The sequence below is a fragment of the Rattus norvegicus genome, chromosome 1 (genome assembly GCF_021556685.1).
Source record: "Rattus norvegicus strain SHRSP/BbbUtx chromosome 1, alternate assembly SHRSP_T2T, whole genome shotgun sequence".
In the NCBI taxonomy this organism is placed as follows: Eukaryota; Metazoa; Chordata; class Mammalia; order Rodentia; family Muridae; genus Rattus; species Rattus norvegicus.
In genome coordinates, this window is record NC_141534.1 from 117,805,472 (window position 1) to 117,817,394 (window position 11,923).

An 11,923-nucleotide genomic window follows, 5' to 3' on the forward strand; every position below is an offset into this window, starting at 1 on the left:
AACATCAAGTTCTATGACATGAGAAAGTATTAAGAACCGAATCAAATTTGAAAATTTCCTAAACGATCCTCTTACGCTAGCTGACGAAACAATGCCCTATGATGGACATCTAGCTGTGAGATAGATCTGAGACAGAAAGGAAGTGCGGATCTGCAAGGTGAGGATTTAGATGTGGCTGCCATGCACACTGTATCATGGGCAGCTGTGTAACTTGCACTGGTTGAGAGCTCGTGTCCTCCTTTTGTGACACACTGATGACAGTACTGTCGTTGACACCATTGGATGTGAGGGAAATAACTCCCAGCTCATGCTTCCCATACGTATCTAGTATGCATGCCTCAATGGCAGGTAGAGAACTCTCCTGTGCCTGCTGCCCTGAAGACGGTAGCACCAGTGTATGGAGAGTTTGAGGCTCCTACACAGCAGGCAGCACAGGAGGCAATCAGACCCATGTTTCCCTTCTTATTTCTAGCTCTGCGATGCCCACAGTTCCCTACATCTTTCCTGGATAAGTAAGTGAGTAAACAGACAGTGGCTTCAGTTCGTTTGTGATCTTCCTCCTAAGAGGAGACCTTAGACTAAGAAAAGCTCTACGCATGCAAACCTGTGCCCAGGCCCACCCGAGTACTGTAGGGAAGTCTCTCAGACCTTGTTCTCTAACCTTCTTGACCCCTCCCTTCTCCCATCCTTCCTTCCTTCATCTCTTCCTACTTGTGTCTATGTGTGTGTAATAATGGATGGCTGAAAGCCACCAAATGAGTGCTGGGAATTGAACATAGGTCCTCTGTAAGAGCAACAAGTGTTCTAAACCAATGAGCCATCTCACCTATTCCTCCACCTCATTTTTTGAGACAGGATCTCTCCCTGAATCTAGAGATAACCAATTCAGGTAGAATAGCTGTACGACATGCTCTATAGATCCTCCTGTCTCCTCCAACCAGCACAGATGTTCACAGTCATGCCCAGATTTTTATGTACATGTTGTGAATCTGAACTTAGATCCTCATGTTTGTGCAACAAGCACTTTACAGACTGAGCTATCTCCCCCAGCCCTCCTTCTCTGCTCCTTCAGCCCCCCCACACACATCACACCCTCTCCCCACACCCTCCCCTGCCCCATCTCTTTGATGTCTGACTACCAGGCTTACATGTGTTCTCTGCAGATAGGAGGGAAGATTTGGTCTACCTGCTGTCCCTAGTTCCTCTTCTGTAAGCTGAAGTCTGTCGAGTCTCTGCTGCTTTCCCAGTTCCTATAAGCGAGTCGTCCAGTTTGCTCAGTCACAGGAGCCTAGGACATCTGTTGGGATGCTGCTGTCCCGGCTGCTACCCTTGCTCTGGGTGTTTAAGTGGGCATCTGGTGTCTGCTTTCTAGTCCCTGGAGTGTTCAGGGATACAAATCAGTCACTGAAACTAGAGTTAAATTCTGTGACAGTGCAGGAGGGTCTGTGTGTCCTAGTGCCCTGCACACTCATTGTGAACCCCAGAAACATGCTGTCGGATCTTGTCTTTGGATACTGGTACCACGAAGAAAAGAATACACGGCTTGATTCTCTGGTGGCTACGAACAACCCTTATCAACTTGTGCGGGGGACGCAAAGCCGATTTCACCTCTCTGGGGACCTGAGGTTCAATGACTGCTCCTTGGACATCAGAGATGCACAGAAGAGTGACAGCGGTTCTTACTTCTTCAGCCTCAAAAAAGAAGGCATGACGTGGAATTTCTGCGAGGAGAAGATCTCTGTGCATGTGACAGGTAAATTACTGACTCCATGTTAGTCACAGAGTAAGCTCACAGGGCAGGGCTCCCAGCCTGAGACTGAATAGGGGTGAAGCAGGGAAGTAGAAGAGTTCAATCAAAATCTTGGCTTCTCAATAGCTGTCCATCACCCCCCTCCTGATCCAACATGCCTTTCTCTCCTCAACAGACCTCACTCACACCCCCAGCATCAGCATCCCACAGACACTGGAGCTTGGTCATCCTACCGATGTGATATGCTCTGTGCCCTGGGCTTGTGAACGGGGAACACCCCCCATCTTCTCTTGGATGTCAGCTGCCCCCATATCCCTGGGCCCCACGACCACCTTCTCCTCAGTGTTGACCCTCACTCCCAGGCTCCAGGACCATGGAACCTACCTCACCTGTCAGGTGACCTTCCCTGGAGTTGGTGTGACTGTTCAAAAAACTGTCCAGATCAATGTCACCTGTGAGTTCAGCCCAAGACTGGGAATTCATGGTAGCTGGATCATAGATCATAGCTGGGTTGGGGGCTACAATGGACCCAAACTTCATCCCTCTTGCATTCTATGCTTTCTGGACAGTTATGAGAAATGTTGCTGAAACCTGATATGTTAAATTCTTTTCTTTTTTTTCTTCAAGATACTGCACAGAACTCCACAAGCCATGTCTCTGGAAGAGCTAGCCCAGGTAGGAGGAGTCATCTTGGATTGGAGGAACAGGGTCTCTTTAGCCCAGAGCAGGGTCCATCCCTTTTTACCCTGAACACAAAGACCCCCTTCTTGGGAAGGTAATGACCCTCCTCATTTGCAGCACATTCAAGTTCTGGAGCAGCTCCCTCCCCATTTTCCTCAATCCTTTGGGCTTCTACACTTACTCCTGAGCCATTACAGGGATAGATCAGCATTCACGGGACAGAATAACACACCCTACACACTTTTAATCCATCTATGAATCTGCCTGCAGCCTCAGCAGTCTGTCAGCAGCTTTGATCTGAAAGCTTGTACAGGAGACACAGCCATATGGGCAAGCATGCAGAGCAAACACAGAGAGCTGTCCACATAAATTCAGTTCCCTTCTCAGAAAAGACCACTGACTACATCCAGTACCAAGCTTTGGTTTATCCACATGAGGCCTGAGAGAGCTCAGAATTCAGTAGCCTACTGTCCGTTCATTGTTCCCCATGACTCTGGTACACAATGATTGGATCCAGTTCTGTGGGCAGCTTCTGCACTCTGGCAGACATCCCATTGGTGTTATTTTGCCAAAATCAATGTGTAGTAAATAGTTTTGTATCTGTTTTCACAGGTATGTGTATGTGTGTGTGTGTCTGCCTGCCTGCCTGCCTGTCTATATGTCTGAATTACTAATTCCCAAATGCAAATTACAGTGGACTCTGGTGTCTCTCTGATATAGAGAATAACGAGCAAATGATTCTTCATGGACATTGGACAGTGGAACATTCTCAAAAGGGAGCTAGGAGAGTTTGTACTTCCGCCAAGGCACTATGGATGAAACACTTGCTCTTTTGTTTTAATTTTGGTTCTAAGGACTGATCCTAGGATAAGTATTGACCCATATCCCTGTCCATGAGAATCATTTGTATCTTTGTCAGTATCAGAAGTTTTGCATTGCCTTGGACTTTGACTAGATGTAAAGATTTTATGTACTTTGACCAGATAAAAAGAAAATATAGCGATGGAGAGAGCACAGTGAGTAAAGAGCTCGCCTTGCAGGAACCTTAGTTCAATCCCCAGATCTACATTTCACATACACAGAGAGAGAGAGAGAGAGAGAGAGAGAGAGAGAGAGAGAGAGAGAGAGAGAGAGAGAGAGAGCTGGGTATGGTGGCATGTGCTTATAAATCCACTGCTGGGAAGACAAAGAGAGGCTCACTGGTCATTCAATCTAGCTTACCAGACTGTTATCTAGATGTAAACAACAAAAAAAGATGAATAGTTGACCACTGGAAATTTGTATATGTTCTGAAAAGTATAAAATACTGTGATTATTATGAGCAGCATTGTTGAACTTTTTGTAATTTGTTTTTGAGGCAGGGTCTCACTGTGTTACCAGATTGACTTATAGACTTGCCTCTGTCTCCTGAGGGTTGAGATTAAAGGCATTTGAGTTCCTTATAAATTTAACTGTAAAAATTCTTCCCTGGAGGCTGGAGAGATGGTTTACTAATTAAGAGAACTGGCTATTCTTGGAGACCACCTGGATTCATTTCTCAGCACCCATGTGGTGACTTGTAGCTGTATGTAACTCCAGTTCTAGGGGATTCAACAGTTTCCTTTGACTTCAGAGAGCACTAGACCCTCAGGTGTGCACATGCAAACAAGTAAAAATATAAATTTTTAAAATAGTTCTTTTTGTGTTCTTGACAACAGCTCCTTACCCAAACATGTTCCAAAAATCTATAGGTTATTGATATTTTCTATTGTAACTGTTGGTTTTGATGCTTGATGCAGAATCTTGCTATGTAATGCAGACTGACTTTGAACTCATAGTCCTATTGCTTCATCCTTCAGAGTAGCAGGATCACAGATAGCCATGTTGCCTCTGTGACAGAGGTTCTAATTATGATAGAAAGTGATTTTTTTTCTGATATATTGTTGGACAATGAATGAGGGAGTCATGGAGGCATGAACTAAGGCAGTCTGAGGTCTGGGGATGAAGTTGGGAGGGCCATATCTAAGTGCTACTGTGAGAGGGAGGACTCTGTCTGGGATTAGCAAGTATATTCAGCTCCATTCACCTTTCTTCAGGGAAAACAGAGCACCTGGCAGAGGTGGTACAAGTAGCCATGGGAGAAGCGGCTATCAAATTCCTACTTCTTGGGATCTGCTTCTTCTTCCTCAGGTGAGTGTTCCTCCTTAGATGGACAGAGGTGTGAGGAAGGCAGAGGCCAAAGATTAAATCCTAGATCTCCAATGCTGGAGGTCTTGAAGTTTGGGATCTAGGCAGGGAATGTGTGATTACTAACAGTTCTTCACCATGATGGAGCTATGTGTCAAGTGTGGCCATTTGGAGAAACAGAACTGATAAAATGCATGTATACATGCACACACACATACACCGCACACACACACACACACACACACACACACACACACACACACACACACTGGACTTCTTAGAGTGGCTTATGGGTTATAAGCCTATGGTCCTACTATTTCAACAATGGCTATCTTCTCACAGAAAGTCCAAGAGCCCAATAATTTGTTCAGTCCACAAGACTGGATGTCTCAGCTGGTCTCCTGTATACACTGAAATCTCAAAGAAGTAGACTCTAATACGACTGAAGGAATGAACTTGCCAGAGAGAGTGAGAACAAGCAGGCAAAGAGCAAATGCTTCTTTCTTCCATGACTTTTATATAAGCTGCCACCAGAAACTGTGGACCAGATGTGAGGTATATCTCCCTACCTCAAAGTATCTAAATTTAGGATAGATCTTCTCAGCTTAAATGATTCAATCAAGAAAAATCCTTCACAGTAGTACTTTGCTTAATTCCAATAAAGTCAAAATGACAACTGAGAACAGCCATCCTAAGAAGGCTGGCTTCCACAGCTAGAAAGTCCTATAGTGGTCTGTGTGTCTATCTCTGGCCCTGCCACCCTTACAGCCCATTGGGGCTCAGGGCAAGAGGTGACTACTATACCTGCTCTCTTACATGCCCACATTGAAGGTTCTGTCTCCTTACTCAGCATGAGACCCCATGAGAAGAGAGTGGAGAGGCCAGCAACACATGTGGATCATTCAGCCACTGTCATGGATTAGTCTCTCAGGTGAGTGATGTGGGATCCCGGATTTTGACATGCTCCAGGACTCTTTCCTGTGATGGACCCCGTATGGTCTGGTTTAACATGGCCACTGGTAATCTGCTACCCTCCCGTGAGTTCACCATCCCTGTTGGGTTCCATGATCTCCTGAGTCAATGGTCCCATCTCTTTCTAGAATTTGCTGTGGTTCTCTATGGTCACTTCTCTTCACCCTTCACCCCAGGACCCATACTGACCCCTTTATTCATCCAACCTTGATCATCCCTGAACTTCATCTTTCCATGGTCACTGACTCTCCCCTGCATCCTATCTCTGTAACAGAGGCCCAGATATTAGTAGGCCTCCAGACCTTAACCCACTGACTCCATTCAGGAGAACCATTTCAGGCCATAAATAGTTACACCAGCCAAAATGAAAACAAAGACCTAATCCATCAAAGTCCATAGTTTTGGGAAAGTCTTTAATGGTACTAGCCGGGTCTTTTGGCTTGTGTAGTTCTACTTCTGACTAACTGTACTTGTTAATTGAAGTATATCAAACTAGAACAGTGCTTTTGTACTTAAAGGCTCATGCTGAGAAAGGTTTGATTGCTACATTGGGATCCCATGCACCCACTAGAGTTAACAACCAGTTAATACAATATTTCTATTCGATTAAACCCGAACCTCACAACACCTTCTCTGGAGGTTCCACCAAGATTCCACAGAGACCAGACCTTGAGACACTTGGGGTCTCAGAGTGCTTCAAAATGGGAAAGAGTTCCTTGAGGTACACAACCTGAGTTCCAGATCCCCAAAACTCCCTTTTATCAACTGCTGCATGAGGTTTCAGAAGAGTCTAACCTCCATTACAAAACAAAACAAATTAAAAGTCACCTGGTGTGTCACCTCAGGCTGCTCAGAGTTGGTCCCTGTGTGAAGGTGGGGAGGGGCTGGGCCTCTCACAGGGAGAGGGGAATAATTCCCCCAGGTGAGCAGTCCCTCTGCTCTGTGCCCTTTCTAAGCAACCCCAAGGGAGGAGGAAAGTTTCCCTGGAGTGAGCCCAAAGAAAAAGGAAGTTCCACTCTTTTCTCTTTGATGATTCGTGTCCTATTTTCAACTAATGTACCGTATAGTTGGAAAACTCAAAACACATCATTTTCTTAAAAAAAAAAAAAGTAGAAGGCCTATCCCTGGGCCAGGCATCGACGTCACTACCACATGATACAGCATAGACAGAATGTACTTTACCTCCTGTCCAACACTAAAAAAGGAGATTTAAATATCCACTGGGTTCTTTATAAAGACAGCTGCTAGAAAAAGATTTCCCTTGTCACCCAGTTGGTCCCAGATATTAGAAAGAAAGTGAAAAAGTTTTAAAAATTTAAATATAAACAGGTTCCAGTTGCTGGTGGTAGCTCAAAAGATGCTTAACCCCGAAGAACTGAATGGGCGATAACTTTTGCACAAACTCAAAGCCACTGTCACCATCTCTAATAATGAGACACAGACTTACAGATACCCAGCAAAATTTTGGTGTTTTCCCCTCTGTCGGAAGAATATCTCCTAACTGAAAGTTCTGCCTCCAATCAAAGTCCAAAATACAGTTGGACTATCTCTCAGATTGATGACAAAGGTTTCAGGAGATATGGGCAGAAACTGATCCCCCAGGACAGGCCCACCACCAAGTTCCTATAATTGTTCAACTAAGGGGTTCAGTTACCCCAGATTAAACAATATCCAATGACCCTGGAAACAAAAAGGGAAATTGTAGTCCAGATTGCCTCCCTTGGAGAAACAGACATCTTTGTGTACTGCCAATCACCCTGGAATATGCTTCTCCTGCCTGTGAAGAAAACCATGACATCTGATTCTCATGAGTCTGAATCTTCCAAAGAAACAGGTCTACACTCCCTTAGACCTGAAAGACACATTCTTCAGCCTCCCATTGGCAGAGGTGAGTCAGCCATGTTTGCTTTTAAATGGACAGTCCAAAAGGGTTACAGTGGGCAACATACTTGAACCAAGTTACTCCAAGGATTTAAAGACAATAAATGCAGACCGCCTGCCCTTCTGTTTCCTGGGGAAATATAATATAAAGGGACCAGTGAGGGACTGTTGCAAGAATTACAGACCTGGAGCTACAGAATTTCAGCTAAGAAAGCTCAACTTGGTACATCAGAGGCTGTCTGTCTTAGCTACCTGCTGAGGGGAGGCAGATCCCAACTCCAAAGACTAAAAGAGGGGTTTGAGAGTTCCTAAGTAATGTTAAGTACTGCTGTCTCTAGATATCAGAGTTTGTGGAAATAGCAGGGTCTCCATACACCAGCACAAAGGGGACCCTGGGCTCTTATTCTGGACTGAGACTAAATCAAAGAACAAATATCTGAGGCTTTAAAACCAGCTCTGATTTAGCTCCAGCCCTAGCATTTCCAGACGTCTCAAAACCTTTTCATCTGTTTGTCCACGAAACAAAAGACACCATAAAAGAGGTTTTAACTTTAGGACCATTGAAACTCGTCCAAACAATTGGACCTATACCCGCAGGATGGCCTACCCATCTAAGAGCTGTGGTGGTTACTGTTAGTTTAATGAAAAACAAGCAAACAAGTTAACTCTGGGTCAAGATCTTATACTCACAGCACCCCGTGGCACAGGAACAGCCAAACAATGGCTGTCTATGCCTGTGTGACCTAATACCAGGCCCTACTCCTGGCCCACCCTTGAGTCCAGTTTAAGAAACTCGCCACCATCATCCTGCTGTCCTCTTGCCTGTTGACAACACCCAGGTGCTCATCCAGGACTGTCACGAGATGAAAGATGAAACTGGTTATGTGGGAGCTGCAGTTATTCTTTTAACTTAAATAATTTAGGCCCCAATCTTGTACCTAAGCGCAGAGAGAAGAACCAATCGATCTGGCCCAGTCTCTCAGATGGGAAAAAAGAATGGACGGTTACTATATTTTTGCTACTGTGCATGTCCATGGTACAATCTGTGGAAAACGAAGGCTTCTCACCACTGGGGAAGGACATTAAAAACAAGCAAAATCTTGGCCCTCCTAGAGGCTATTCATCTTCCCCTACAAACTGCTACCCTGGGCCAATGACCTCACTATCTGACTCATCACCCTAAGACCAGTGGGTCCTATTGATATTATGACGGCAACCCAGTGCAGCCTGAGACTCCATGGTAAAGGAGAAATGGACAGCTCAAACCCACAAGCTGATGACGATCAGAGGGAAAAATCATTCTCCAAGAAACATCTGCCAGGACTCTGGTAACTGACCTTTACCAGGCTTTGGGAGCCACAAAACAGAATTGCCCAGACCAATATATGTTACATCTAGACTAGCTCAGGATATCTCACTAGCTCAGGATATCTCAGCCAGATACCAGTTTTGTGCTCAAGTAAATCTAAAACAAATAGCCCTTACCCAGAAAGGGGTCCGAATGAGTGATGCTATCAGACTGTGGGAAAAATGACTTCATTGATATCCAGCCTGCCAGGGGAGGATAAAAGTACTTGCTAGTTTGTTTGTTTGCTTGCTTGTTTCTATAGAAACTAGCCATCTTTTCCAGGTGGGTAGAATCAGTCCCTACCTGAACTAAAACTGCTCAAATAATGGCTTGAAAGTTCTTCCAACAACTGGTCCCCTAATTGGCCCTCCCCCTAGCCAATGGGATTTAACAATGGCATGGTTTTCACAAACCAAACCTCCCCATTAACAGTTAAAGCTTTAGAAATAAGTTGAAAACTTCATTGTGCGCATAGATATTAGATTTCTGGGCAGGTAGAAAAATTAAACAAGATTAAAAAAAAAAACTGTCGCTGGACTCTAATGAGAGATGAATGGACCTTCTTCCTTTCCTTTGCTTCGGGAAGGGATTTACTCCTCATGAGATTATGTTTGGAAAACCTCCTCTGCTGCTTCTCAGGCTCAGAGATCAGCAGTTGGCAGAACTCTCTAATTACTTCTTTCTCAAGTTGCTATAGACACTCCAGTCTTCTGTAAAGGCCATTCACTGGGCTATCCAAGCTGACTTCTAAGTCCACCACCAGTTTCCACTTACTTGAGTCTTCAGATACTCTCTGGGTCAAGCCGGTAGCTAAAGGGGCACTGAAATCAACTTGGAAAGAACGCTGTAAGATGATTCTCTCCATTCCTTAGGCTGTGGAGGCAGCTGGCATCACAGCATGGATCCACCACACCCAGGTCAAGAAAGCCATGGATGAAGATGCCAACTGGACTGTCTCCAGACTATGGATCTATTAAAATTAAATTTTTGTCTCGCTCTAGACCCTTCTTCTCCCTGCCCCTCTGCATTCTCTAAAGCCTTGTGTTTTGTTCTATGGGTATGAATATAGGGTTATGGTCCCACCCCTACAGCCCTCAAGCCTGAAACTAGGAACTGAGGAGATGGATACAGGGAAAGTATTAACTAGTGTGTCTATAGACCACTAACCCATAATCATCTTGACCTCTGCTCCCTGAGGTCGACCTTAAACTCCACTTTAAGTGTTTGGTTGTATTGAAAAAAAAAAAAGCAAGGATATGGGACTTTATCTTTTGAGATAGAAATACACAGTTTACAATTCTGTGTGCCCTGGGACTGGGCCCCTTTGTTATCAGGAACAAGAGAGTTCTTGTTGTGGGGCTGGGGATTTAGCTCAGTGGTAGAGCGCTTACCTAGGAAGCGCAAGGCCCTGGGTTCGGTCCCCAGCTCCGAAAAAAAGAACCAAAAAAAAAAAGAGAGAGAGAGTTCTTGTTGCAAAAATTTGGATTATGAGACCAAAGTTTCCTGAAATTTCTTTTTAAAAGATTCTGACCTTTGGAAACCCTGGGATAATCAGATTCTATGCCACAGGAAAGGATAGAATCTATCAAGGGATAGAGTTGATCATTCCCAGCCAGAAATCAGTCAGGACTGCTGGTCCTCCTTAGGTACCCAGCCCTCAAATTACACAGGGTAGGACCAAACCAAACTGCCATCCCATTGACTGACAAAACTCACTGTGACAACCCAAATTAAGATTAGAGAATTTACAAGAGACTAAAATTTGTCTAATACCCAAAACCTTCAATATACACACTTCCCCTTATTCTGATTCCTACTCTTCTGCCTTGTGGGTTAATTCATCTGGAAAACAGCAATACTACTGAGTACTTGGTGAGCATGTACTAATGGTTTGATTAAAAGTGCCTTTTCTGATGCTTTCCAAACTAAGTAGACAGATTGATCAGGACTTAGAGGTATTAAAAGCTTCCATTTCTGAATTAAACTACCGTTAAATTCCCTTGCAGAGTTGGAGAGGCTTAGACTTAGTTCTCCTGAGATAAATGAAACTATGTGTGGCTTTGGAAGAAACCTGTTATCTCTATGCTACTAATAAAGAGTAATTAGGAGAAAACTTTTTTAAAAAATGTGTCATAAAAAAACAAACAAGCAAATAAACCTCAGTACTCAGGAGGCAAAGGCAGGCAAATCTCTGTGAGTTCAAGGCCAGAGAATCTACAGAATGAGGTTCAGGATAGCCAGAGCTACACAGAGAAACTCTGTCTCAAAAAAAAAAAGGAAAAAAAAGAAAAGAAAGAAAAAAGAAAAGGGAGAAAGAGTAAAAAAGAAAGGAGGAAGGAACAAACAAAGGAACTCAAAACAAGAAGAAACAAAGACAAAAATCACACAAAATCAGTATTTGTCTTCTTGGTCACCCTGGCCAGCTACTCTTCTATCAACACTGACTAGGCCTTTAAGTCTCATTCTGATCGGGTTAACATCGGGGCCCTGCATCTTAAACTAAAATAGGGTAAGTCCACAACTTAACTCATTCACTAAGACAGTGGGGAATGCAACAGGGTCCCAAACCTTGTAGGCCTTTAGACCTTAGCACTCCTGATTCTGTGACAGAAGTACCATTCAGGCCATAAAACTCAGCACATAAACAGTTACACCAGCCAAAATGAAAACAAAGACCTAACCCATCAAAGTCCAGAGTTCTGGGAAGGCTTTAAAGTTACTAACCTAGCTTTTTGGCTTCTGTAGCTCTGCTTCTGGCTAACTGTTCTTGTTAGTACAAGTATGTTAAAAGTTCACCCCGAAAAAGATTTAGTGATACACTAGCATCCCAAACACCCAGCATCTTAGTATAGTCACCAACTGACTAATAAAGATTTTCTGTTGGCTTACACCCATGTCTGGCCAGTCTTCTCTGGTAGATAACCCACAATGCCTCAATGCCTCCCCAGGATGGACTTGCAGATGCAGCCATCACCTCCTTCCTCCACAGTTGTGTTCTCACCATGGATAGACTGAAGAACATGGCAGTCTGCATACTGAGCCTTCCCAACCTGCATGGTGCATTGCCTGTCCTACTGTCCCTCACCAGAAACTGCGTATGTGCTAGTCCCACTCCCAAACACCCT

General features: G+C 44.3%; 1 protein-coding gene across 3 annotated transcripts; it reads left to right on the forward strand.

The window, feature by feature from the left end:
* Positions 1 to 1,126: 1,126 nt before the first annotated feature.
* Positions 1,127 to 11,686, forward strand: Siglech (sialic acid binding Ig-like lectin H). Of its 3 annotated transcripts, XM_087569581.1 has the most exons (7): positions 1,127 to 1,753; positions 1,926 to 2,204; positions 2,378 to 2,425; positions 4,507 to 4,600; positions 5,387 to 5,388; positions 5,454 to 5,528; positions 9,671 to 9,797. In XM_087569581.1, the coding sequence occupies exons 1-7, from the start codon at positions 1,306 to 1,308 to the stop codon at positions 9,733 to 9,735; spliced, it is 1,011 nt and encodes a 336-aa protein (XP_087425707.1). In that variant the 5' UTR covers positions 1,127 to 1,305; the 3' UTR covers positions 9,736 to 9,797.
* The last annotated feature ends 237 nt before the right edge of the window (positions 11,687 to 11,923 follow it).

Coding starts and splice junctions, on each gene's coding strand:
- Siglech (XM_087569581.1), top strand. CDS start 1,306: ATGCTGCTGTCCCGGCTGCTACCCTTGCTCTGGGTGTTTAAGTGGGCA. Junction 1,754..1,925: donor GATCTCTGTGCATGTGACAG/GTAAATTACTGA, acceptor TCTCCTCAACAG/ACCTCACTCACACCCCCAGC. Junction 2,426..4,506: donor CTCTGGAAGAGCTAGCCCAG/GTAGGAGGAGTC, acceptor ACCTTTCTTCAG/GGAAAACAGAGCACCTGGCA.